The sequence below is a fragment of the Colias croceus genome, chromosome 12, assembly GCF_905220415.1.
Source record: "Colias croceus chromosome 12, ilColCroc2.1".
NCBI lineage: Eukaryota > Metazoa > Arthropoda > Insecta > Lepidoptera > Pieridae > Colias > Colias croceus.
In genome coordinates, this window is record NC_059548.1 from 5,741,038 (window position 1) to 5,767,615 (window position 26,578).

The 26,578-nt window shown below is 33.1% G+C and overlaps 7 protein-coding genes and 1 long non-coding RNA gene across 10 annotated transcripts; 5 read left to right on the forward strand and 3 right to left on the reverse strand.

Moving 5' to 3' along the window:
• The first annotated feature begins 1,799 nt into the window (after positions 1 to 1,799).
• On the forward strand, positions 1,800 to 3,635 carry LOC123696453. 3 transcript variants are annotated; one of them, XM_045642615.1, is made up of 4 exons: positions 1,800 to 2,461; positions 2,539 to 2,608; positions 2,692 to 2,804; positions 3,129 to 3,635. In XM_045642615.1, the coding sequence occupies exons 1-4, from the start codon at positions 2,273 to 2,275 to the stop codon at positions 3,234 to 3,236; spliced, it is 480 nt and encodes a 159-aa protein (XP_045498571.1). In that variant the 5' UTR covers positions 1,800 to 2,272; the 3' UTR covers positions 3,237 to 3,635. The 3 variants fall into 3 exon arrangements, with proteins under 3 accessions (XP_045498571.1, XP_045498572.1, XP_045498573.1); XM_045642616.1 differs by having other exon boundaries at positions 2,692 to 2,781; positions 3,129 to 3,228; XM_045642617.1 differs by lacking the exon at positions 2,692 to 2,804 and having other exon boundaries at positions 3,129 to 3,238.
• On the reverse strand, positions 3,104 to 4,637 carry LOC123696454. Its single transcript, XR_006752077.1, has 3 exons — positions 4,034 to 4,637; positions 3,615 to 3,765; positions 3,104 to 3,227 (listed from the first exon to the last, which is right to left on the reverse strand). It is a non-coding gene; the product is annotated as an uncharacterized LOC123696454 (long non-coding RNA).
• Positions 4,638 to 8,020: 3,383 nt separating this feature from the next.
• On the forward strand, positions 8,021 to 8,832 carry LOC123696441 (glycine-rich protein 23-like). The gene is made up of 3 exons (XM_045642597.1): positions 8,021 to 8,037; positions 8,147 to 8,506; positions 8,591 to 8,832. The coding sequence occupies exons 1-3, from the start codon at positions 8,026 to 8,028 to the stop codon at positions 8,744 to 8,746; spliced, it is 528 nt and encodes a 175-aa protein (XP_045498553.1). The 5' UTR covers positions 8,021 to 8,025; the 3' UTR covers positions 8,747 to 8,832.
• Positions 8,833 to 16,800: 7,968 nt separating this feature from the next.
• LOC123696226 (acanthoscurrin-2-like) lies at positions 16,801 to 17,529 on the forward strand. The gene is made up of 3 exons (XM_045642297.1): positions 16,801 to 16,832; positions 16,914 to 17,267; positions 17,374 to 17,529. Exons 1-3 carry the CDS (start codon positions 16,821 to 16,823, stop codon positions 17,527 to 17,529), a joined length of 522 nt encoding a protein of 173 aa, XP_045498253.1. The 5' UTR covers positions 16,801 to 16,820.
• Positions 17,530 to 18,933: 1,404 nt separating this feature from the next.
• Positions 18,934 to 20,147, reverse strand: LOC123696306 (acanthoscurrin-2-like). Its single transcript, XM_045642413.1, has 3 exons — positions 19,858 to 20,147; positions 19,258 to 19,638; positions 18,934 to 19,174 (listed from the first exon to the last, which is right to left on the reverse strand). The coding sequence occupies exons 1-3, from the start codon at positions 19,867 to 19,869 to the stop codon at positions 19,016 to 19,018; spliced, it is 552 nt and encodes a 183-aa protein (XP_045498369.1). The 5' UTR covers positions 19,870 to 20,147; the 3' UTR covers positions 18,934 to 19,015.
• Positions 20,148 to 21,078: 931 nt separating this feature from the next.
• On the forward strand, positions 21,079 to 21,861 carry LOC123696307 (acanthoscurrin-1-like). The gene is made up of 3 exons (XM_045642414.1): positions 21,079 to 21,145; positions 21,257 to 21,616; positions 21,700 to 21,861. The coding sequence occupies exons 1-3, from the start codon at positions 21,134 to 21,136 to the stop codon at positions 21,853 to 21,855; spliced, it is 528 nt and encodes a 175-aa protein (XP_045498370.1). The 5' UTR covers positions 21,079 to 21,133; the 3' UTR covers positions 21,856 to 21,861.
• Positions 21,862 to 23,372: 1,511 nt separating this feature from the next.
• LOC123696160 (ctenidin-1-like) lies at positions 23,373 to 25,041 on the reverse strand. Its single transcript, XM_045642213.1, has 3 exons — positions 24,222 to 25,041; positions 23,688 to 24,047; positions 23,373 to 23,601 (listed from the first exon to the last, which is right to left on the reverse strand). Exons 1-3 carry the CDS (start codon positions 24,231 to 24,233, stop codon positions 23,443 to 23,445), a joined length of 531 nt encoding a protein of 176 aa, XP_045498169.1. The 5' UTR covers positions 24,234 to 25,041; the 3' UTR covers positions 23,373 to 23,442.
• Positions 25,042 to 25,102: 61 nt separating this feature from the next.
• Positions 25,103 to 26,096, forward strand: LOC123696159 (acanthoscurrin-2-like). The gene is made up of 3 exons (XM_045642212.1): positions 25,103 to 25,236; positions 25,317 to 25,694; positions 25,910 to 26,096. Exons 1-3 carry the CDS (start codon positions 25,225 to 25,227, stop codon positions 26,063 to 26,065), a joined length of 546 nt encoding a protein of 181 aa, XP_045498168.1. The 5' UTR covers positions 25,103 to 25,224; the 3' UTR covers positions 26,066 to 26,096.
• Positions 26,097 to 26,578: the final 482 nt, after the last annotated feature.

Below are 26,578 nucleotides of genomic sequence, written 5' to 3' on the forward strand. Positions count from 1 at the left end.
GAAGTTAGTTTAACTATTTTTATTTCAAACTACGGTGAAAACTATTTCGTTACACTAAATTTATGCATGGTAATATATTAGATAATTTAAAGAGAAAATACCTTAAATTGGATGTTCGTTCTAACCAATTAATTACTGTTGGGTTTGTGGCTAATTTATTATTGCACTAATGTTTGTTTATTTATAATGAGCTGATATTTAGGTGTTAACTGCCTTTTGATGATACAAAATATGGAATATTAATAAGAGATTTATGGTGCGATTTTAACTAACGTAAATCGTGTATTTCATCTTAATTATCTTGAAATACTAAAGTATAATGCTTCTTTTATTCAGGTACTTTTCGTTTTAGGAACATAAATTTAAACGTAATGGGTAATTTGGTTCAATACTTAATAACATAAACCTTCATCGCAACGTTTCCTCTTTCTCTTGAAATATCGTAAAATATTAATTTTCATGATGACTATTATGAAGTACCTACCTAAAGAACGAAGCGTGACGCTTTCAAACCAGATTTTAATAATATCACATCCGATAATATAATAGGTATATTTTCTTTCCTTATTAACACTAGATAAATCGAAATTTACAAACAAATAAAGAGGGCCTTCAAATCAGGTTGTTAACATCAATCAACGCGTACCTTAATATAATTAACAATTCATAATCAAGTTGTCGCCTTAATTAAAGCGCTTTGTTCGTATTCCGATAGCAATTTGTTAGCAAATTGCTCTTGTTAATAAACGTTTATCGTGAGAACTTTGTAACTTTAGAAATGCGACTGCAATGTGAAACTTTTCCACGTTAATCGATGTCACTTGAATACTATAATTGCACTGCTACTCTATCATAGCTTTTTGGGAATTAATCGAAAGAAATACTTGGAGAGAAAATATGAAAATTGAAGATTTATTACTACAGACAGAAGATTTGAATAAATTAATATGTTTGGTATACAACTAATTTGTTCTACGGAGAACAAATTTAGCGTAAGTATACCATTTTAACGAAGGTAGGTAAGGCTGATTATGTAATAATTAAGTATATAGATTTTTCTTATTGTTCACTTAATCCAATAATTTCATCGTTATATAATATAGGTTCATTCTATGACCTAGTAACCCATTTATTGTAAAGTTATATTCTCCTCAAAGACCATTAAAACCGGATGCCACAGCCTCCCGAATCACATTACATTCGTAACATTTGATAAATGGGCTAATGGACCTGTCACATCTGCTATAATGACACACATTACCGACATATTATGATCAACATATTACTCTCTCTGGAATTTTTCCTTACGAAAATGAAGTAGGCTGTAGGGCTGTTAGAAAGATTCCTTTGCAAGGAAGGCTCGGTTACCTATTAGTCATACACTCAATGTTGACACATGGACACATGTTTGTTTAATATATTTTTGATATGCTAGACGCTAGTGTAATGGATACAAACAAAACAAATATATAAATTGTATATATGACACTCAGAGATAATGTAGGAAATATAAGTAGTTAGTTAGTAGTACTTTATTTTTTACCTAAAATGTCCTCGTGAGCTTTTTTTGGAATACGTGCGATTATCGTAGATAGGTATTTTACTTTCTCTTATCTCTAATATAGACTGTAGTATTTAAAGGTTTGATTAATAAATTTAATTATATTATAATATTAAAGTCTACTTCAATTTTAACTCTCTAATACCTACCTACTTATTTTAATTCCGGTAACTTACAAAGAGGCTAATTAAGGAAAGTAAATACAATTTCATTTTTCATTGTTAAATTTCATCCAAACTGGGCCCCAAGTCTGCTATTTTTTATAAATTCGTCATTCCAACACGATCCCATTGTCATTTTGATAAAAGTTTGTAATCTGCTAAATTCATAATGGTCGATCAGTGGTCGGTCAGTGGTCTCGTAATGGAATCGTGGCAGAATGACATTGTCGTATTGCCATTATTATAAAACCCGGTAGTAGAAATGATTTTCGAAAAACTACTACTAAATTTTAACATTTACTCATGCCAGATTTCATTTTTAAACATTTTTACATATTATTTAATAATGTTATAAGCAATCTGAAGTAGTAAGAAGTTCGTAAATAGCAAAAACATTAAAATGTGTAACGCGGATAAAAGTGAAACTCAATAATGTTTTATCTGTTTAGCTGTCAAAGTCAAATGTGACATTACTACTTGTTTACAATTCTAGCGGCCGGTGTTTAGCTATTTATTTTCATTGTGTTTTATTTATTTATAATATTGAAAAATGGTGCTAATAGAGCAAATTTCGGCTCTAATTGATTTTTTGGAAAACCACCAAGACCTGGCGCTTGGCTACTGCAGCCGCACCAATGAAGGGCGAAGTTTAAGCAAAAGATATTGGATGGAATGCGCCCAAATTTTAAATTCCATATCGGTGGACTGCCCCAATAAAACTCCCGCAGAATGGCGCACAGTAAGTACCTATATACAGTATTATTTAATAATAGGTATGCAAAATGTATCATTAATATAATTTTTGCACTTTTTTAGTTCTACAATGAATACAAAAGCAAAACCTTAAAGAAAATTAAATCACAGAAGAGTGAAATAAGTGCAACAGGTAAGCAATTCTTTTCTTCTGGCAGCCTTGCTGAATTATAGTGGAAAGCATATAGTAATAATATTGTATAATTTGCATTTAAGGTGGTGGTCCTGCAAAAAAAATATCATTAACCCCACTCCAAGAGCGCTTATACTCAATATTAGGGCGAGATGTAGGAGAGCCACTTCCAGGTGTCCGACACAACCCACTCACTGTAAGCATTTGGACATTGGTTTTATCTTTTATCATCCATAACTGTTGTATTGCACATTATGAAGTACTTCTAACTTGTGAACAAAACTAATATGTCACAGTCTGTTGTTTAATATGTGCTTTTTTATTTGCATGCTTAGGTATCTATATTATTTATTTGTTCACCATCACATTTTGTGGACTTGCTTACTGTTTTAACAACTGCTTTTTTTTTGTTAAATAGCCTTCTATCACGCTTCCTGTGGTGCCTGCTAGTCCTACTACTAGTACTAATTTTCAATTTGAGAACAATTCTTTCTAATTTAATTTATGCATTTCTCCACAGTCTGTCAACAAGAGCCTGCTGCAGTGCCCGACCTTCAAGAAGATCCCGGTTCACCCTTCGATGGTCTTGATAATTAGGTGCTGCATAATTATTTTCCTCCTAAATTAAAAGACTGATTAGTGATTATCATGTTATTCTTTTTATTATAATAATATAAGGTGAAATTTGTGTTTATTAAAATATTGAAGATGTTTATATTTTGTATGAAGACTGATTATTGATTTCTTATTATTATTACAACTTGATATTGTAACTTGGATTTTATAATTTAAATGACAAAATGTCTTTTTGGTTTTAATATAGTATATATCTATAGATAAGTATCAGATTTTTCAATTGGTTTGAAAGTCTAGTTTAATATTATAAAATAAATATTTAGTTTATGAGAAATAAAAAGTATTTTAAATGTTGATTTTTTAACATAGTAGTTTTATTTAAAATTTCAACTTCATTATATTTCAAAATAGTGGAATAGAGATCACATACCTGTTGCAAGCGGAGTGCTTCTGCATAAACCTCATCAGGTGGCAACGGTGCTCTTGCCATGTTTGCAATATTGTGCAATATGCAACATGCATTCACAATCTTGCCTGCAGTTGTTGGGCTATAATGTAAAGTACGTGCTACAAGCAAACACCTGCAAAAAAATCAATTTACCTTTATACAGCCCCATTTAACTAAATGTCAATATCAGCATATCAGCAGAATTACAATATCAGCTTCCAAGTGAGTGACATTTTACATCAATTTGAACGGGAATTTTATTTATAAACCTAAATAATATTCTATAATACCTATTTTGCAAGTGCTATTAGAATCTGCAATAAAAAATATAACAAATCAACTATTTCGTGTTTATAGCTACAGAACAATAAATCAATGAAAATCAAATTCAGATTACTAACCTTCATTTCTGCCGATATGCTATCGTTTCGACGCGGTCTGGCCATAAGGGGAATGAGTTCTTCAATTAACCCCCTTACTGAGTCCTTTCCAAGGCGAAACGTTTTTACAAATTCCGCCTCGGAAATATCAATAAAGGGGTTTGTACTAATTCTCGTCAAGCGACGGGCTCGACGACGTCTTTTGCATTCCGCCCGTCTTCTTTCTCTAGCATCCACTGCGGCTAGCTCGAGAATATTTGCTCGTAGTGAATACATTTCTCCACTCAATATTTCACAAAGTACAATACAAACACGATAGATAACAAACTCTTTTCGACAACCGAGCTATTATAAGCAATGACTGCACAATGACGATCCAATGGTAGGTCAATGATCAAAGGAACTGTCAAAATTTTAGCAGATTACCCCATACGTCAGTCATTCATTTGTCATTATGTACGAGATTACCATTCTAAGCCATTTCTTTCAATGGAATGTCAGTGGTTGACCATTGGAAAGTCATAATGACACCATTATAATAGTAGATTACCAAACTTGTCAAAATCAACAATTTTGAAATCAATGATAGACCATTCTGACACTATTGTAATAGCAGACTTGAGCCACTGGACTTCATAGAGATTTTGTAATAAAATTAGATTTGGTTTAGTTGGAGCGATTTAAATGACGCCTCAATTTATTTAGCGAAATCTTTGAGAAAATTGAGAGACGCCGTCTCACGAAAATGAAGCAAATTCTATATCTTTTTGTATTTTAATTACGAACTTACGAAGGCTGTTTTTTAAGGTATAATGCGTTAAAATCTATGCTTTTACAGTTACTTAACTAAGTAGTGATTTGTAAACTGCGATTCAGGTGGGCTCAGTACCTAAAATATTAATAATTTACCTTCAAAGAAATTGAGCATCATAATGAAGAGGCTATAAAAGAAATAATTATTCAGTTTGACAGTTTTAATTATAACATCTAGTGGTTTTAAGGTTCTAGTTGCTAAAATGACTTAGTTAAATATAGAGCAAATTAATCTGATTTGAATTTATTTAATACTGCTTTCATCTTTCTTTAGTTTCGAAATTTTAAATAACTCACAAAACGAGCATGAAGTTCAAGTAAGTTAAAGTTCATACAACACAGAACATCGTCTACTCAGAGCATTAGTGGCAACATTTATCTTGTAAAACTAGACAGTTGAAAATAAGCGATGACAATAAAATACCACAAGACTCTGCAATTGTGTTACTTCATACACATTGTACAATAATATTATGTTCTAGTAAGAAATAGAGCGATTATCTTAAATTGCCATTAGCTCTGAAAGCAGTTTGTTCGATAACCATGGTATCGTAATACATGCATAAAACAATACTTTTTCATTTGTGGTCAAAAAGTAAAAAGAAATGATAATTAATTATGATCTTTTGACTAAAATGCAATTTGTATCATGATAAATAAGTTTCATATACTTTTCATAGCTTTTTCATATACTTTGGTTACTTCATCAAACCTTACATTTTTCAAACAGTTGATAGGTACCACTTGCACGTTTTTCCATGCCAAAAATAGACACAAGATTGAATTTCACACCAAACAATCTACTAGATGTTATTTACGACTGTAACACAACATCTTATATTTTTCCACAGGTTTAGTTTCAGACGATTTCCCCTGGGAAAGGGGTCGAGGAACGACAAGTACCAGACTAACTTTATAAGATATAGCAATCTTCTATTAAGTTCATAGCGATAGGGAGTTCTTAAGTGTGTCTGTTTCCAGCTTATCATATTTTTTACAGTATGGAGAGTCAGAAAGATAAATTGTATATGTTATTATTGAGTTGGTCATTTGAAAACGCTGTAGAGATAATCAAGACTGGATAGTAAGTTAAGTTTATATTTAGAAGAAAATTGGCTACTATAAAGGTGGCTATTATATACCTAGGTACTATTATATTATTTTTGTAAGAAAATTAAGTGTTTGTCCTGAGTTTCGTACTATTTATGAGCCAATTACCATTCATGTTTTCAGTGTTTATTATTTTGAATTTGATCTATAAACTCGCCCAAACTCCGAACTCTAATTCAGTGCAGCGTTCTCATCATGATGAAGACCCAACAAATTGCTATAGACAATAAAGCCCGCCATTTTTGTAAACGAATTCATTTGAAGAAGATTCCCTCAGGCGCCTAAACATTCAGAGTAAACGACCTCCCAGTGACAAATACATTTCAACCCCTGACACTTTAAATCAGGCTCGACGTATAAAAATCAAGATTAAGTTGAAGCCATAATCGTAGATTGCTAAGATAAAACGTACGTCCGCCCTTACAGCTTGTAGACGGCAATTTTTTTCAATTCAATTTGTGCGTAGAAATACCAAGAATTGTTTGTTCCTTGGGATACTCCCAGCTGAAGAATTCCACGATTTTTGCTTAATGGATTCTAACCACTAGACCATTTTCGAGGGTTGTGTAACCGTAAGTGCGTTGGAAATCTTTTATACTTCTAATTAAAATACGGTCATTCACGTTACAAATTGTAACACAATATAAAGCGAATGGTTCACAAAACACACAAAATACATAATTTGTGGTACCTACTTAGTTAGGTACAAATATAAAAAAAATTATTTTTTTCTATTGTTTATCAGAATAATGTTGTTACAACATTTAACATTAATTTAATTAAATGTTGTTGATTCTAAATTACAGTGATCAACTTTGATAATTTATTGGTCCACTTTAAAACTTTGAAATATTTCACGAACAAGGGTAATTTAAAATTTCCTCAATAGATATCTAAGTACATTTACTTATTACATTAGCTTGGATTTTACTTAGTACATTTAGTTCTTAACAGATTTCAACAAGATTAATTTATCAGTGGTAAAGTCTTATAAAATAGCTTTCAAAACATAGACACATTCGTACCATTTGTTTTGTCCTAAATCAATCTACTCTTTCTCAAAGGTTGAAACTCCATCTCATTGCCATTTTATATTCTTGTTTCTGTATAAGAAAACTCAAGACAAAAACGTATAAATTTCTTCAGAGAATGTGGTCGATATAGTTTGTTAGGATCATAATTTTGTCTGGTCGGAGTTACTTATCAAGTTTTTGTTGTAGATATACAGTTCTATTGTTTAGATTTCAATTTGGTTTATGTTAAGGTTTAAGGCTTGAAATACGATTTTGTACTAAAATGCTTTTAAAGTCGATTAATCACGGGTTTATGTTTCAACTATTATTTTCTTCCTTCCAACTATAACAATCTAACAATATTTCGGCCAGCAAAAAGGAAAAATAACTTTACTGTAAATTAATACCTTGTGTCATGGCCATGAAAATCAATTAGGTAAATATTTAAATTTTAAGGTTAACCAGTAACATTGCCAGTGAGATTTTACATAATAATATATTATGTAACGTAATAACCATGGTTTAACACTTAATAATTAATTAGTAAAAAGTTAACTTACTTAAGATAGAGACTTACTTAAGAGAGAGAAGAGAACTCAGAGAAATCAGAATACTTGTTTATTATTATTTATTTACAATCTACATACATACCTACGTAGTGTCGTATAGTTTTAGTAATTCTTATGTACTTCTATTCTCTTATTACTATAATCTAATCGTGCTTTTGGGTGTTCTTTAATAATGTATGACTCAAAAGTTTAGAATAACATTTAATTTTCTACATCGTACAATAAACATTTAGAAGAAAGTGGTAAGTTTGTATCATTATCTAATGATTGTATTTATTTGGGAAGGTACCTAATTAATAGCATATTTGTGTGATTCATCCATTAGTAACGAAAATCTTTCGTTAAATTCTCCATTGGGATTTTCTTAATGAAATCCGTGTAATTGATTTTTAATCGACCAGAGCGTAAAATACGCTTGGCTCCAAATACATTCAGGTTTTCAATATATAACACGATCGTTTTTATTGATGGCCATTCACAAGTCAGAGTTCATTAATTAACAGTCAATATGAACCGCATTGTGAGTAAATTTTTATTTCGGAATTTTGCAACACAGTAGATATATTAGACGATTTTCATATGAGATATTGTTTACTATTTCCTATAATTAATTTTATCGTGTATTTCAGGTACTTGTCGCTCTTTCGTGTATTGTAGCAATCAATGCTCAGCCTCTCGGCATCGGTGGTATGGGACTTGGGCTCGGCGGTATAGGAATGGGACTTGGCGGAATGGGAACAGGTCTCGGCGGTATGGGGACCGGTCTAGGTGGGATGGGAATGGGTATGGGTACAGGTTTAGGAATGACTGGACTGGGAACCGGCCTAGGAATGGGTTTGGGAGGAATGAGCGGTGGATACACTAACGGTGCCGGCTACGGTGGACAGCAGTTCGGTAGCGGCGCCAGTGGTATGGGAAACCAGGGGTTCAATACAGCTGGTGTAAATGGTTTTAACAATGTGGGTGGCCACAATAACAGGGTATTATCTGTAAGTATTACTTTTAATTCCATAACAATGTTAAGTTTGCTTAAAATTAAAAAGAAACAGCTAATAATTGATAAACTCTTTCAGATAAACCAAGCAGACAGTTCCGGCTTCCACAACATTGGCGGTGGCTCTGCCTTGAACAATGGCGTTTACGCTGGCAACGGTTATAACGGATATCAAAATGGCGCTTCACAGTTCGGCAATGGCTTCGGCTCGGGCTCTCAAGGAGTAATTTTATAAAAAAAATCACCGAATTGTCGTATACAAATATTTAAGGTATAAATTTAAGTAACTATTTATTTAAATAAAAAAATTAAAACAAATAATTTTATTGTTTATCTTTCCTTTCCTGCCTTTTATATAAGTAGAAACTAGAAAGTAAATATTATCCCACCAAAAACATTTTCATGTAAAATGTTACCAAGACGAGCCCATATGACTCGCACTGTCAAAAAGTTATCAGATCTCATGTAGAGCCAAGCTTCTAACACTACACGCCCTAACTCTACAAGGTCTATAACTTCACAAACTCTACACCTTAGTCAAAATATGTGGCTTGGCCATTTCGCTACATTGACATCGGCATAAGGTGAAAAATTAATTAATTCACTGTTCATTACTTTTGTGTTATACAATAGTTCTTGTAGTAACGAACGGCCAAGCCACATATTTTGACTAAGGTGTAGAGTTTGTGAAGTTAGACCTTGTAGAGTTAGGGCGTGTAGTGTTAGAAGCTTGGCTCTACATGAGATCTGATAACTTTTTGATCGTGCGAGTCATATTTATTTATTTATTTATTTATTTACCAAGGATAGCCAACAATTGTTTACACTATATATGGCATGAAAGGAAAAATACAATTTAACTTATCAAGTGTAACAATTACTTACAGGCTAACACTACATGCTTTTGAAAACGGTTATGACTTATGAACATTAAAAAAAAAAAAAAAAACTGATAAATACACAAGATAACGTTTAACAAATTATCAACAGAATATCTATTTAAAAACTAATGTAAGTCATATTAAAATAAAATCGGCATACAAAAATTACAATTTTAAAATATTAAATTAAAGTACATAAAAAGTTAAAAACCAACATAAAAATTCATTTTTTATAATATCAATAATATAATATAATATCTACATAAAAATAAAGTTCGACAGACAAAATATCTATTTAAACAATGTAAATATTCAAGTTAAGATAAAATCGGCATTTAATTTACAATTTTCAAATATAATATTAAAAAGCTTAAAAAAAACCAACACAAGAATTCAATTTTTTTTTTATAATATCTACACAAAAATATAGTTTGAAACAAACATAAGAAAAATATCCATTTATAAATAATTTAAACATTCATATTAATATTAAGATAAAATCGTCATTCAATTAATTACATTACAATATTAAAATTAAAGAAAAAAAAATTAAAATAACAATAACAATAAAAAAGCTACAATTAAATAAATACATTATTTGGTACAATTATTTTTCCTTGAAATATTTGAGAGAAGCATTATAAAACTTAACCACACTGTCTGCATTTATATCTATTAGATCACTGTATTCGTTTAGAGATTTAGTTAATCTGCCGATAGGGGAATTTGCCCCTAGAACCGTTCTTCGTAGTGGCGGACACAACGGAGTAATACATTTACGTGGGTACTTGGATGGAACGCGAAAATTTATCAGATGCAATATGCCTGGACAGTTAATTTTATTTCTAAGAATTTTAAAGAGAAACAACACATCGCTGACATTATAGCGGGTCGATAGAGAGATCATTCCGAAAAAGCCGAGACGCTCCTTATAAGAGGACAGCTGCTTAGCTTTCCCTTTAAAAAAAGCTAAGTGCCATAAAAAACGTTTCTGGACCCTTTCCAATCTCAACATGTGAGTGGCAAAGTGCGGCCTCCAAACGATACTACAGTATTCCATAATACTTCGTACTAAGCTATTGTATAGCATAATTTTTGTACGCTCACGGATAAAGTCCTTAGTGTTTCGGATTAGGAAGCCTAACATTCGGGATGACTTCTTAATGACATGATCAATATGAGGTACAAAGGTTACTTTCTTATCAAAAATTACTCCCAAATCTCGGATTGTGTCAACATTTTGAATTAGTTCATTACCAATTAGATACTGCGATCGAAAGGTTAAATTTTTACGGGAAAAACTTACATGGTAGCATTTTTTTGGATTTAGTTGCATTTTGTTTTGATAACACCATTGAGTAAGCCTATTTAAATCGTCCTGAAGTAGCGCAATGTCATTCGGTTCATCAATAGCTCTGGCAAATTTTAAGTCATCGGCATACATAAAACATTCAGAAAATTGAAAACATCGGGGCAGGTCGTTGATATAGATGTTGAAAAGGACGGGTGCTAAGTGCGAACCCTGGGGAGCACCCGATGAAATGTGGTGACTATTGGATCTGTACCCATTCATGACGACAAAGAACTCGCGGTTCGTAACATAAGACTGGATCCAATTTAATAGTGACCCTGTGATGCCATATGCAGAAAGTTTATAGACTAGTATAGGCTGAGAGATTCTATCAAAGGCTTTGCTAAAATCTGTATAGATGACGTCAAATTGTTTATTTGCGTCAATATTTCGGATAAGAGACTCTGTAAACGTCACCAAGTTTGTGGTTGTTGATCTTGATGGAATGAAACCATGCTGGTGATCACTTACATAGAGCTTGAAATGTTGTTGGATGTAAGGACAAATTAATGACTCGAAGACTTTCGCAAATGTTGAGATAATTGAAATAGGCCTATAATTTGAGACTATATCCTTCTTCTCGGACTTATGTACGGGGACGACTTTAGCTTTCTTCCATTGAATTGGGAAAGTTCCAGACTTCAGCGACTTATTAAAAATTATTACCAGGGGGTCAACGAGGGCTGTCGCACAAGTAGATATAAAAATGGGCGGAATCCCATCAGGACCAGCACCTTTTTCGACATTCAGCGACTGTAACTTTTTAAGAATGCAGTCCCTATCAAGTGACGGTATTATTAAGCATTGGCTATTAGTTTCAATTGCATCTAGATGATAAGGAACACGAGAGACACTGTCATGAGCAGTTGTGTATGATGATAAAAAATACGAAGCAAAAAGATTACATATTGTTGTAGCATCTGATGAAGAAGTCTCGCTATCGCTCATAGTCAGGGGATAGGAACTGGTTCCACCGCGCTTTAACTTGATATAAGACCATAAGAGCTTTGGATTCTTCGATAGATTAGATTCTAATGAGTCCATATATTTTTTGTATAAGTCCTTTGCTAGTAATTGACATCTCTTTGTTATTAATTTGAATTCAATTTCATCCATTGGATTTTTGTACATCTTATAACGCAATCTCAACTTATTCTTTTCTTTTAATAAACGTATCATTCCTTTATTAAACCATGGTGGATAACGAGTCGATGAGGTTTTACTTGTTGGAACATGCTTAGCTATGATCTCATTTAGCAAATCATATAGAATTTGAACCATGCTATCAACATCATTAGACCCACCAAGAACTTCACTCCAATTAAGACTATTCAGGTACTCTATAATTTTCTTATAATTTGCTTTGTAGAAATTACGTTTCAAGTTGTGTTTGTTGTAAGGTAGATTTAGTTCCTTTAAAAATATAAGTGTAATGTCAAGCGGAGGGTGAAGTACGTCAATGGATGTCAAAGTGAATAAGGGTTCACTTACTGAGCATGAAGATAAGGAAGAAAGGACAAGATCCAAAGTTCGACCAGAAATATTTTTTACACAGTTGAATTGGGACAGTTTACTAACATCAACAAATTCCAGAAATGTTTTGCACACATTAGGAAGAGATATATTAAGGGATCTAGAGGTCCAGTTTATTTTACCTAGATTGAAATCTCCTATTATGCATATTGGCATTTTTGTCGACTCAATGACTATATTGCAGTGCTCAATAAAATGTTCGATGGAGGACAGAGAAACAGGTGGAGGATGGTACACTGCACAGAAGATAACTTGATTTGAGACGTGATTAGAAGGCACATCAACAGTCACCCAGAGATCCTCACATCTACTTTCCCATCTATCGATACGGTAGGAGTTAAATTTCCTTAGAACAGCAATTAAGACTCCACCGCCATCTTTATTTGGGTGAAAACCTGACGTCTCCCTATCCCGCCTATAGATCACGTACCTATCATCAACCAGTTCAGAACTAAGTATATTGCTATTTAGCCAGGTTTCGGTTAGGATTATTATATCATAATCGGTACAGGAAATATTATTGTAAAAAGTGTTGGTTTTAGTTCTAAGGCCCCTGCAATTTTGGTAATAGATTTTTAAATTATTGAATTTTGTAGAGGTTAAGTCTCAATCATGGTTATAATAAAAGAAAAACTTACGATCTAGGTTCAGCTAAATTAATTTGCTAAGACTAACACTATTCTTGATCAATATATATTCAGCACCATCAGTTTTACGTACAAATATTTTACCATTTCTAACCCAGACGTATTTGTAACCCATTTCTTTAGCTTTAATTCTGGTCGCTGCATGAAGAGCCTTGTTGGCTGGCGAAAGGTGTTCCATTATGTAAACAGGAGACCTCTGTGTCTCACAGCCCAGATGAGTAGAGTTTAGTTTATCGTGAGGGTTGTTTTGGTTATACTTCAGAATCGAGGCAAGCAGCTGATCGCGCATCTTTGTTGACGTTAACTGAACCACTATAGACCGTGGGCGAGAAATCGATTTATTGGACTTAGCAACGCGAGTACAATGCAAAATATCTTTTTCTCCGATGTTGCAATTAACAACGTTGCCTAGTTGAGTAACGATGTTGTATAGATTCTCATTTCTTTTTTCAGGCATGCATTGTATTTCCAGATTATTCGAACGAGAATGTTGCTCCAGGTTATTAATTCGTAACAGTAAATCATCAATTGAATTTCTAAGTTCGGTATTTTCTTTTTCTAATTTTTTTGTTATTTCAGTGGCCGATTGCTGTAATTTCTCAATTTCATCAAATCTTGCATTCATAAACTGCATCGATCTTACGAGCTCCTTCATTTCCTCACGGACTGGTATTAGTTCTTTATTGATAGTGGAGACAATACTAACATTAAATTGACCTAACATCTCGCTAAATTCCGTTTTTATAATATTCTGTATCATTAAACGTAAATCTTCATTATTAGATATCGGAGAAGTTGGTGGTGGGGATCCTGAGGCTTGCCTTTTATTGCCTCTATTCAAGGTTACATTACGGATAGGAGTCGAATCCTTCTTCAAAGTTTTTGGGTTCTTGCTTAGGCATATAGGGCAGTTCCAGGATTTTTCCTCCTTAGATTTGTAGGGGGAAACCTTCATAGATAAGCAGGCATAATGAAATGACTTTCCACACGATGAACATATAATGCACTTTTGGTTTCCACCAGTATCATCGTCATTTGTGCAACATCCCCATAATGCGGATACAGTAGCCATAGTATATATTTAAAAAGTGTAATCCAAAAACTTTAACTTATATTTCCGATTTTTCCCTATATAAAGATTCTCACAGCGGCACACAAGGGCAAGGCACTAAGTAACTTACGTTCCGTCGCTTATTCTTTGACGCAATGGGCGGGGACTATGCTTCAACGCGGCAGGCAAGCAGTTCTGATGCTTATGCGTGGAGCGGAACCGTGCAAATTGCACGCACTACGCGTAGAAATCACAAGTCATGCAGACGTCAGTACATCGAGTGTAATATAACTTTTGAACGGAATGATATTAGTTCGCTTAAAATACACACTGTTTATTGATATTTTTGATGTAATTCACTGCAGCACTGGTTTATTGTCAAGTTATGAAAGTATTTGTTGCAATTTAAACGTAAATAACTTTAAGAAATAGTAATTCTTCACAGAGCAAAAACTAACGTATGCTAGCCGTTTGAGTGCACGGTCAAAGATATGGGCTCGTCTTGGCAGCATTTTACATGAAAATGTTTTTGGTGGGATTTCATTTCTTTTTGTAAGTTGTTTGTAACAAAATTTTAAATGTCGATTAATTTTTTTTTTAACAAGGAGTACATATACGGGAGTACATGTACATATATCTCTAGGGGAACCAAGTTTTAGATTATTAGATTAGACCTCTAGCGTCATCAAAATTTAATTTAAAATTACAGGTCTCATACAAACTCCCATCCCCTAGTTTAAGGGGTTGGGGGATGAAAGTTACAAGTTTCATAATTTTTTTGTTGTTTGTGTGCTAATACTAGCTTACATACAAAATTTCAGCTTTCTAGGACATTAGGAAATACCTTAAGAATTTTGATGATCATCAGTGAGTCAGTGACGAAATTAGCGTTTTTTAGATATAAATAAAATCTGAAGTATAAAAGCTAATGTAATTAAAACTTAATATATTCAATAAGTCCGCTATTGACAATATATCCCGAAAATTTTGTTGATCTAGCATAATCCAAACCCAAGTTATGAGGGTTCAAAAAAACGTCGAAGCGCTTCGAGAAAAGGTAGGTAGTGCCCGTGCGCTTCGCTTGTTCGCTTGGCTCGTCTTGGCAGGGGCACTACCGTGCCCCCAGATGAAATTAATACTAAACTATCAATTCAATGTTTTGAAAAGATACAAGACATTTTCTCGATGCTGAATTTAAGTAATATTAAGATTAACAAAAAAATGGTGGAAAACGTATGTTATGAGCTTAAATCACACCTTAAGAAAATGACGAAAATCTAAAATAAAATTACATTTTCGATTGGTTTCTAATTAATATTGACATTGTGGTAAAATAATTGAAGGAAGACGCGTGTACAAAAATTAGCACGACACTTTTTATTAAATTATAATAATCACCTACCTTCATAATATCAAACATTTTGGACCACTCTTTGTTTCAAAGATTTCCAATAATATGTCACTAATTAATAATAAATAACATATTTAAGTAACCGGCTTTCATAATACATATCTATTACTAGCTGTGCCCCGCGGTTTCAACCGCACTGTTTGCTTCTGTTGGTCTTAGGTCTATCCAACACCGAAAGATTTTTTCAAATCGGACCAGTGGTTCCTGAGATTAGCGCGTTCAAACAAACAAAAAAACTCTTCAGCTTTATATAATATTAGTATAGATTAGTGGGGAAACGGGGCTATTCCTCGGATAGTCAATTTTTTTAGGTTCTTTTCAGTTTTCAGTTTCTTTTATTGTTGAATTGAAGTAAAATATGAGTAGATAAAAAATATTATTCTACAATGTAGATTGTAGGTAATAAATTTGATTTTTTTTATACCCGTTGTAATCACTTTAAACAGCATTTTCCAAGGAAGGAACAATAATGTTGAATCCGAAATTGTCTGCGAAAATTGGCTATGTTCTAAAGTAAGAAAGAAAGAAAAAAGTTTAAAATAGCAATAAACAATATAAACAGTGGCACGTAGACTTCCTACTTTCAGGAAGTAGAGTAAAAAAGGTGAGCAGTAATTAATCAATACGGTGTTTAGCCAATGGCCGTTGTTATTTATTATAAGTGACCCCAAAGATTTATATTTCATTGTTAGATATCTACATAAAAATATTTTCATACACAAGAAACAATAGTAGATATAGGTACATATATTTAGAAAGAATAGATTTGAAAAAGAAAAAAAAATTACCGAGTCTCTAAATCTAATTAATGATTCACTTATTTTGTACAGATTTGTAATGAGGTGTGATTTGAATCCACATTTGAATCAGTGAGATACAAATTAGCATAATATAATAGGAACTTTTTATAAAATAAAACGATAAAAATCATAGCGACCGAAACCATGGACGAATATAATCTAGTATGGGGATGATCAGTCCTCTAGATTATATTCGTCCATGCCGAAACTTAGGTATCTTTAGGTTAGGTATTCTTCTATTCTACTTTCGTTGTAAGAATGTATATTATATATAACTGTTTGTAAGTATGTACATTGTACATAATGTTTTTCAAAATATTATAGCTTTTTCTATCTGAAATAGATGGATATATTCCTTTTTTGGAAATTTTTTACAGAATGCAAAAAAAAAATCTTATTAAGAACGGGGGATATCCCTTTAATGACTTCATTATACATAAATGCTCCAAATGGGTCTTATTGTTCACTAGAAATGTCCGATAGGTTTTTCACAACGTGTGCGTGACGACATTTAATAGATTTTTAATTGATTTGTGCGTGTGATATTTGGATCTCCGAGTTATTCTACATAATATATAAAGCTAGCTTTAATTTAATTATCATTGAGGAGTCTTCTTTCGCAGCAAACAGTCAATATGCATTGTATTGTAAGTGTTCTTAATTTTATTTTGTTTCTTTGTTTTCCTTTATATTTTTCTGTGTTAATAAACGATAATGTTTCCTTCCAGATTATTCTAGCAATGTCGTGTGCTATAGCTGTAAATGCTCAGCCTTTAGGCATTGGCGGTATGGGTCTAGGTCTAGATGGAATGGGGATAGGCCTCGGTGGTATGGGTACCGGACTAGGCGAGTTGGGCCTAGGCGGAATGGAAACCGGTTTAGGTACTGGACTAGGAATGAGTGGTATGGAAGGCGGTCTTGGCATGGGTTTGGGAGGAATGGGCGGTGGATATACTAACGGTGCTGGCTACGGTGGACAGCAGTATGGCGGTGGAACCAGTGGAATTGGAAACCAAGGATACCAAACAGCCGGCGTTAATAATGTACATAATATAGGCAGTCATAATAATAGGGTATTATCTGTAAGTATACACGATGTTTCTCCAAAATTGTTGCAATATATACGGTAAATATATTGCAACAATATTATATTATATATATGTTTATAATGAATTACTATTTTTTTAGGTAAACCAAGTGGATAACAGTGGATTCCACAATATAGGAGGTGGGTCTGCCGTGAACAACGGTGGTTATGGCGGCAACGGTTACAACGGATATCAAAATGGCGTCTCACAATTTGGCAATGGCTTCGGTTCAGGTTCACAAGGAACGATAATATAAACTAGATTTATAAGTAATTATACTTAATATAAAGAATATTAGTTAAAATTAAAAAATATATTTCGTTACAAAACCAAAGTTTTATTTTCTGCTACCTACCTAGATTATTCGTAAATAATCATGAATAACATTATCATTCTTATATTAAAAAAAAACATGCTTTTGAATATGTTGCTATTTACTAATATTAAATGTTCGAACGAAATAAAGTTCGCTAATAATGATTAGGTAATGAAAACGCTTTTTTATTATTTTATTAACGAAAATGCATTTTACATATACAAAGTTACTTACACAAATCTTTTTAACATAGAATAGCTCGTAAAGAATTCTGTGAATCATTCAGAATAAGCCAAATACTCTACTAAATAATAATTAATACCCATGCACAATATACTTTATTAATGCTAATAATAAAATAAACATGTTTGCGGGGAAGTGATGTTTTTTTGGAATAACATTTTTTTAGAATAATTAGGAAATCACATTTTTCTGTGCTTCTGTAAATCAATTCGTTAAGGATATCTTATAATATCTACACTATCAGGATGGGTCCAAGTCGGTCACTCCATAAACATGTACAAAGAGAAAAAAGCTGTGAAACTTATATTTTTCTATGCCCGAAATGATCTATCATCTTGTCAAATTTTTGTGAACAGTTAATCATTAATGCATTGTTCGCGTGGTATAGTTCCTCAGTGAGGTAGTTAGTAAGATACCTACACTTAGTTATCTTTCAGAGGTAAAAATCACCATCACTAAACTTTTCGTTTCGGTGGATTTAAAAATTATATTTTATTAAAGAATTGTGTCCACCATTCAAATGTATCAAAGGATGCATTATTTGTTTTCTATTGGTCTTTGATAGCTTGTGTTTAATAGGCTAGTGTATTTTAATATTTTTAATATATTTTTTGTCATATATAGTCACAAATCATTTCATGAAAGACTATATGTATTTACTATTTACCATAAAATGCGGAAAATTTAAGTTATCCTGTTTTAGTCTTACTCCTAGTAAATTTTTTCGATAAATAACTAAATGAATGTTCGTTATGTACAGGAAGATTCAAGTCTGGTTACGGCGGATTATGTTCAGAATTCAGATACTATGAAATGTATAAGTATTATGTAGTGTTTATTATGGTAAGAAATTCTATGAATTATATTGAAAATAGACAAGCCCAATACAAAAGTTCTTTAAATAAATTCGATAGTATCTTGTTGTAAAATCTACGACTAAACATTACGGTGTTATTATGTATGGTGTGGACTGTAAAGTTTTTACGAGGCTAATATAGTTTATAAATCATTCAGATCATTCATCACTTCTTTATGACTTACGGATTTTGAATCTAGGTAATTCATAGTTAACTACTGGGAAGGAAATAAAAATAGCATGTAAACTGGTAAAATAACGTTTAATTTCAATAAAAATAAATACATACTTAAAACAACATAAGAAAAATATTACATATAAAACATGTTATAACATCATTCCTGATTGAGAGCCCGAGCCGAAACCATTGCCGAACTGTGAAGCGCCATTTTGATATCCGTTGTAACCATTGCCAGCGTAACCGCCATTGTTCAAGGCAGAGCCACCGCCAATGTTGTGGAAGCCAGAACTGTCTGCTTGGTTTATCTGAAAGAAATTATCAATTATTAGCTGTTTCTTGATAATTTTTACACAACATAACATGTTTTTCAATTACAAGTAATACTTACAGATAATACCCTGTTATTGTGGGCGCCCACGTTGTGAAAGTTATTGACACCAGCTGTATTGTATCCTTGGTTTCCCATGCCACTAGCGCCGCTACCGAATTGCTGTCCACCGTAGCCGGCACCGTTAGTATATCCACCGCTCATTCCACCCAAACCCATTCCTAGACCGGTTCCCAGTCCAGTCATTCCTAAACCTGTACCCAGACCCATTCCCATCCCACCTTGACCGGTACCCATACCGCCGAGACCTGTTCCCATTCCGCCAAGTCCCATTCCCATTTCGCCAAGTCCCATTCCTATACCGCCGAGCCCAAGTCCCATACCACCGATGCCGAGAGGCTGAGCATTGATTGTTACAACACACGAAAGGGCGACAAGAACCTGCAATACACAAAATAGGTCAATTAAATGATAAGATTAATTTCTTAAATAAAATTATATTTAAATCATGTTACATGTAGCGCTAATTATGTTTTTCATAAAAATCAAATTTTGAGTTAAAATTGCCGTAAATTATACTCTCTCTTCGATCTTCTTTCAAATTTGTTTTATGATTTCTATATATTATAAATTTTAAAAATAACGTGCAAAAATACTTACAATGCACATCATATTGACTGTTAGTTAATGAATACGCTCCTGTGAATGATTATCAATATTTTTGCTCACGTTATTTATTGAAAACTTTAATTCATTTGGAGGCGTGTGTATTTTACGCATTGGTCAATTAAAAATCCATCAAACGAATTTCATTAAGAAAACCCCGTGGGAGAATTTAACATACACTTTTGTCATTATTGTGTTATTGATAAATAATTTACACATTTGAATTAAATAATTAAATTTCTAATTTCTTGAAAAATGATTTTCTTTTCGTATTCAATCATCGAAGGTTCAACTAAACACCGAAATAAAAAAAAATACTAATGAACACATATCGCAAAGGAATTTAACAATTCTACAAATGTACAATAATTCCACTTACAGTTTACATGGAAACATATTAATGGTTTTTCTCATTGCTAAATATGAAATGGAAAACTGATGGATGCAACACTAATCAATTATCAATTAAATTCTGTGAGAAAAATAATTAATTACAATCACAATTTTCCATAAAATCTGCAAGTGGAACTAAAACTAAAACAAAATAAAATTTCGTTTTTATTGAAAATCAAATTGAATAAAGCTCTAATAGAAAAAAAAAAGTTTTGTTTATTTTGGGAATTGAATTCAACTTGACTTTATTAATTAGGTTCTTTAGAAATCGTTAAATAACTTTGTTAAAAATAGACTTTTTATCATTTTTAGTGCCTTTACAAGGCACAAGTACGATTTTTGCGTAAACCTGATAATATGTAGATGATTAGATCAATATTATATGTATGTTATCGACAAGATTTAAAAAGGAAAAAAACCCTACAAGGCAACATTGATTTTTGTAAAGAAAGACTAATATATTATATTAATCTACGTCTTAGGTTTAAGACAAACATAAAAATATGGATACTTTGGAAAGTAGAACTTTCCCGCTTTTTTAAATCCGTTTAAAAGTACCAAGTTAATACTTTTAAAGGCAAACATACATTTTATTGTAATCATAAAAAATGCTTAGACTCATACCAAAATTACTCGTAATAATCATTCAATTTTCCATAGTAATTAATAAGCTAATGACGCGTTCAATAAGACTTCCAAATCTGTAGGGTTTTCTTAATGTTCGCGCCACGAAATTTAATGATTTTTTTAATAGACTTATATATACCTACGTAAAATACACACATCTCCGAATACATTCTGTTTTTCGATATATAACGGGAGCGCAGTAAATATTGATAGTCATTCACAAGATCGCGTTCATTCACCATTTATCAATATGAAGTGCATCGTAAGTAATTTAACGCATTGCAAATAGATATATAAATAATAAGCTGTTATTTATTGCAAATATTGCTTACCCACCTTTCTGTAGGAATCATCAATTTTTTTTTTATTTCAGGTTCTTGTCGCTCTTTCGTGTGTTGTAGCAATCAATGCTCAGCCTCTCGGCATCGGTGGTATGGGACTTGGCCTCGGTGGTATGGGAATGGGACTTGGCGGAATGGGATCAGGTCTCGGCGGTATGGGTACTGGTCTAGGTGGGATGGGAATGGGTATGGGTACAGGTTTAGGAATGACTGGACTGGGAACCGGTCTAGGAATGGGTTTGGGTGGAATGAGCGGTGGATATACTAACGGTGCCGGCTACGGTGGACAGCAATTCGGTAGCGGCGCTAGTGGCATGGGAAACCAAGGATACAATACAGCTGGTGTCAATAACTTTCACAACGTGGGCGCCCACAATAACAGGGTATTATCTGTAAGTATTACTTGTAATTGAAAAACATGTTATGTTGTGTAAAAATTATCAAGAAACAGCTAATAATTGATAATTTCTTTCAGATAAACCAAGCAGACAGTTCTGGCTTCCACAACATTGGCGGTGGCTCTGCCTTGAACAATGGCGGTTACGCTGGCAACGGTTACAACGGATATCAAAATGGCGCCTCACAGTTTGGCAATGGCTTCGGCTCGGGCTCTCAAGGAATGATTATATAAGCGTTAATTGTGTTATTGTTAGTGTACATAAATAATTAATTTATTGATATCAATTATTTATTAAATAAAAAAACTGTTATTGTGAACTGTTTTTCTTTCTTCTATTTTATTAAGTCTAACACGTAATTCATAATACCATGTGAACATTTTTAATACCAGTACAAACCGACTGGGATATATCGGGTTGTTTAAGGCTCTTTATTTACTATTTATAATAAATGTTTCATTTAAAAATTTCATGAGAACTTATCAATGAATATAAAAAAATATCAATACATTAATTATGTAACCCGACAATTGCATAAATCAAACTTACATTTGCGTGAAGGAGTCACTATTAAATTTTTATTTTAATATTATAACATTTTCATTTTCTGTATTCTTTGTGAAACATGACTTACCTACATGTTAGGTATCTATACATATAATAAATCTGTAGAAGGGTCAATTCTGTACATTGAAAATATTGAAAAAATAAATAGCAGGGGGTGTTACTGGATCGATACCAAACCCAAATATGGGATTAAAAAAATTTTTGTCTGTCTGTCTGTCTGTCTGTCTGTCTGTCTGTCTGTCTGTCTGTATGTGAAGACATCACGTGAAAACTACCGGTTCGATTTCGATGAAACTTGGTATAATTATACCTTATTATCCTGGGCGTAAAATAGGATACTTTTTATCCTGGAAAAATACGTAGAAAAAAAATTAATCTCAATTTTTCAGTTATCCATAGACGTTGTTCTGTAGTAGGTACCGCGAACACACGTTGCGTATTATTATAGACCTAGCCGTATTTGGGTCCAATAGATATTTATAAGATGTCATTGTCCGAGTTACTCAAAATGGAGAAATAAACCATCCACGCAAAGACCGACATCCGCGCGGACGGAGTCGCGGGCGGAAGCTAGTTATACATAAAACCGAAAGTTTCAATAGCTGGTTTTATACTTAAATAATAAATTTAGAGTTGCTTCCTAACATAAACATAGACTTTAATAGTATTTTCAATTAAATTAAAATATTCTGAAACGATTTTTAAGACCATTCAGTTCAGTGGTTCACACTACCAACCGAATTTGAACCAACAAATCTCATAATGTAAATTTTTTGTCTGTAGCAAAATAAAAAGTAATATATTTTTGGACGCAAGTCCACATATTACAAAACAAAGTCGTTTTCCGATGTCTATCTGTCCCTGTACAATGTACCTACCTACATGCTTAGATATTAAAAAAATACGCAACTACACTTCGTTTAAAGCCGAATCTTGACCTTACCGATAGTTAATTATAATGTTATTCAAAAAATGCATGTTATTTTCTTAATTCTTATTTTAACTTATTCGTGTTCGTAAGGTAGTGCGGTTAAAAATGAATGAAAGATTGAAAGATTACCTAAGATGAAGATCTGACGTAATGATTATTATTTAGCGATGATTTTATGACATTATGTAATGTTTACGAAAGGCTTTTTTCCTAAGTACGGGCTCTAGGAGAAATAATAAAGAAGGAGAAACATCATTTTCAATAAATATTTATTTAAAAACATAACAGCTATTTTAAGTCTACTTTTACATATTAGGAAAACTTATGACATCATTCCTAATTGGGAGCCCGATCCAAAGCCATTGCCAAACTGTGAGGCGCCATTTTGATATCCGTTGTAACCGTTGCCAGCGTAACCGCCATTGTTCAAGGCAGAGCCACCGCCTATGTTGTGGAAGCCGGAACTGTCTGCTTGGTTTATCTGAAAGAGATTATCAATTTTTATCTGTTTCTTGTTAATTTTTACACAACTTAAAATATTGTTTCCGAATTTTAAGTAATACTTACAGATAATACCCTGTTATTGTGGGCGCCCTCGTTGTGAAAATTATTGACACCAGCTGTATTGTATCCTTGGTTTCCCATGCCACTAGCGCCGCTACCGAATTGCTGTCCACCGTAGCCGGCACCGTTAGTATATCCACCGCTCATGCCTCCCAAACCCATTCCTAGACCGGTTCCCAGTCCAGTCATTCCTAAACCTGTACCCATACCCATTCCCATCCCACCTAGACCGGTCCCCATACCGCCGAGACCTGTTCCCATTCCACCAAGTCCCATTCCCATACCACCGAGGCCAAGTCCCATACCACCGATGCCGAGAGGCTGAGCATTGATTGCTACAACACACGAAAGAGCGACAAGAACCTGAAACACACAAAATTAAATGTCAACTTAACTAATACCTAATTAAAAAACGGCATGAATATTAGTTAAAATTTACATCATAAAAATATGTGCAAATCTCTTATTCATCTTTTTTTTTAAATTACTTAGTTCATAATATTTATCTATTCAAAAATAATATTCAAAAATACTTACGACACAATTCATATTGACTGTAAGCTAATGAGCGCGCTGCTCTTGTGAATGACTATTAAAAATCAATGCTAAGGTTAGTATATATATTGAAAATTAAAATGCATTTAGAGGCGTGTGTATTTTACACATAGTGCAATTAAAAATCCATTTAACGAATTTCATTAAGAAAACCCCGTGGGAGGATTTTACGTACACTTTTTGTTAAAAGGTAACTAAGTATTGAATAATAGATAAATGACACATTTTTAATATCAACAAATTTCTTTTGGTATTTTCCCTAAAGAATTTATTATAGTAATGTGATCAAAGATGATACATTATATTTGGCGAATAATTTATTATTAACACTTGAATGGACACTCTTGTATGTAAATAATACACTATTTTGATATTAAGTGGTGTAATTATTTATCGAGACCGACTACTACTACTTATGTCTGTAGTATGTATACCTATCCGAAATTATTCCAATATACCTAATATTATATAGTCTAAGTAAGTGCATAAATGAAAAAAACATCGTCAGCTTAGTTAAGATTTGTATACAAGTTCTATAGTTCTTGCAGGGAACTTAATGACTATTATTTCTACTAATTTAGTTTTTTATTCTCTAAACCCATTTCAGTAAAATTAACCAGAGATCAAATAGACTCAAGCTTTTACTACTACACCATAGAATTTATTTTAATTTGAAGTATATCACACTATTTCTAACTTATGAATAGATACCTAAAGTCATGCAAAGTTTTTTTTTTTGTGATAATTAAGAAGTGACGTAAGCTGGCAGCTAATTTTCACGTTGCACCGTTTCCCCCAAAATCTGTTAAATAGCTAGTAATTAATTACCTACTACGTATCATTGATATTCGTAGTAGTATCGAATGGTTTAAAACCCTCTTGACTTAATGTATATTTAATTGTAAAGATATTTGATTATATAAAGGCGTTTTTAGTTTTTTTAATCATTCAGAATTCAGTCTTAGACGGACAGTATCCTACCAATATGAACAGCATTGTAAGTACATGTATTTCTATATTTTTTTAATTCTTCAATGTTTAATTACTATGGTAAATTAATAAATTGAAATATTTCAGGTACTTTCCGTTTTATTGTGCGCTGCAGTGCTTAATGCTCAGCCACTTGGTTTAGGCGGTATGGGCCTTGGTCTAGGCGAGTTGGGTACAGGTGGCGTAGGTCTCAGTGGGATGGGTATGGGTACAGGACTTGGCGGCATGGGAATGGGACTTGGCGGTATGGGTACCGGACTTGGCAGCATGGGAATGGGACTTGGTGGCATGGGAACGGGCCTGGGATTGGGTTTAGGAGGAATGAGCGGTGGATACACTAACGGTGCCGGCTACGGTGGACAGCAGTTCGGTAACGGAGCTAGTGGAATTGGAAACCAGGGATATCAAACCTCAGGCCTTGGCGGTTATCACAATTTGGGGTCCCACAACAACAGGGTATTATCGGTAAGTCTTCTTATATGTTATAAATTATAAGGTCTCATGGTCATTTTTAATGATTACGAACAAAAATATTTTGATTCTTGCTTTTGTAAGTAGGTTATCCTAACAATAATTGAAAAGTTTATAAAATTGTTTTTAACACAAAATATAATTTAGTGGCAAATAAATAATCATATTCAACGCAGAATTACTGATCACGAATTTCATAATTCTTTCAGGTCAATCAAGTAGACAACTCCGGTTTCCACAACGTCGGTGGCGGCTCAGCGTTGAACAATGCTGGTATGGCTAATAATGGCTATGGCGGATACCAGAACGATGGCTCCCTTATGGGCAATGGATACGGCGCTGGCTCACAAGGAATGATGATTTAATGCCTGTGATTTAGTAAATTTATTGAATAAATTGTTGTTATTATATTCTGTTATTTCCTTTCGTTTCCTTTTTGACGTGACAACGTCTTATAATTCGATAAAGCCGGCTGCACGCACGAAAAAACATGACTCATGCGGCGTTACCTCGCTCTGACTCATCTGAGGCGTTCCATGTAAGGCTTGAAGTGCGAGCGAGAGCGCGGAACGAGCGACAAAGAAGCACAATCGAACGTTGTCACGTTCAACTATCGTCAGTTAACCGACTTTAAAGGCAACCAATTTTTTTTTAATTATGTTTAAGTATTGAAATTGAAAAGTCGTTCAGAAATACTCAAATGTGTTATTAATTATTAATTTTATTTTTGCAATAAGCCTACCTACTTATATTATTCAATAGGAAACTGATGATTATGTAATGATCAAAATATCATTAACATGATACCAGGAAAACAAAATATTTGTTATTAAAAATGTAATTAGTCTAGACATCGGATTATATGCACTAACAAAATG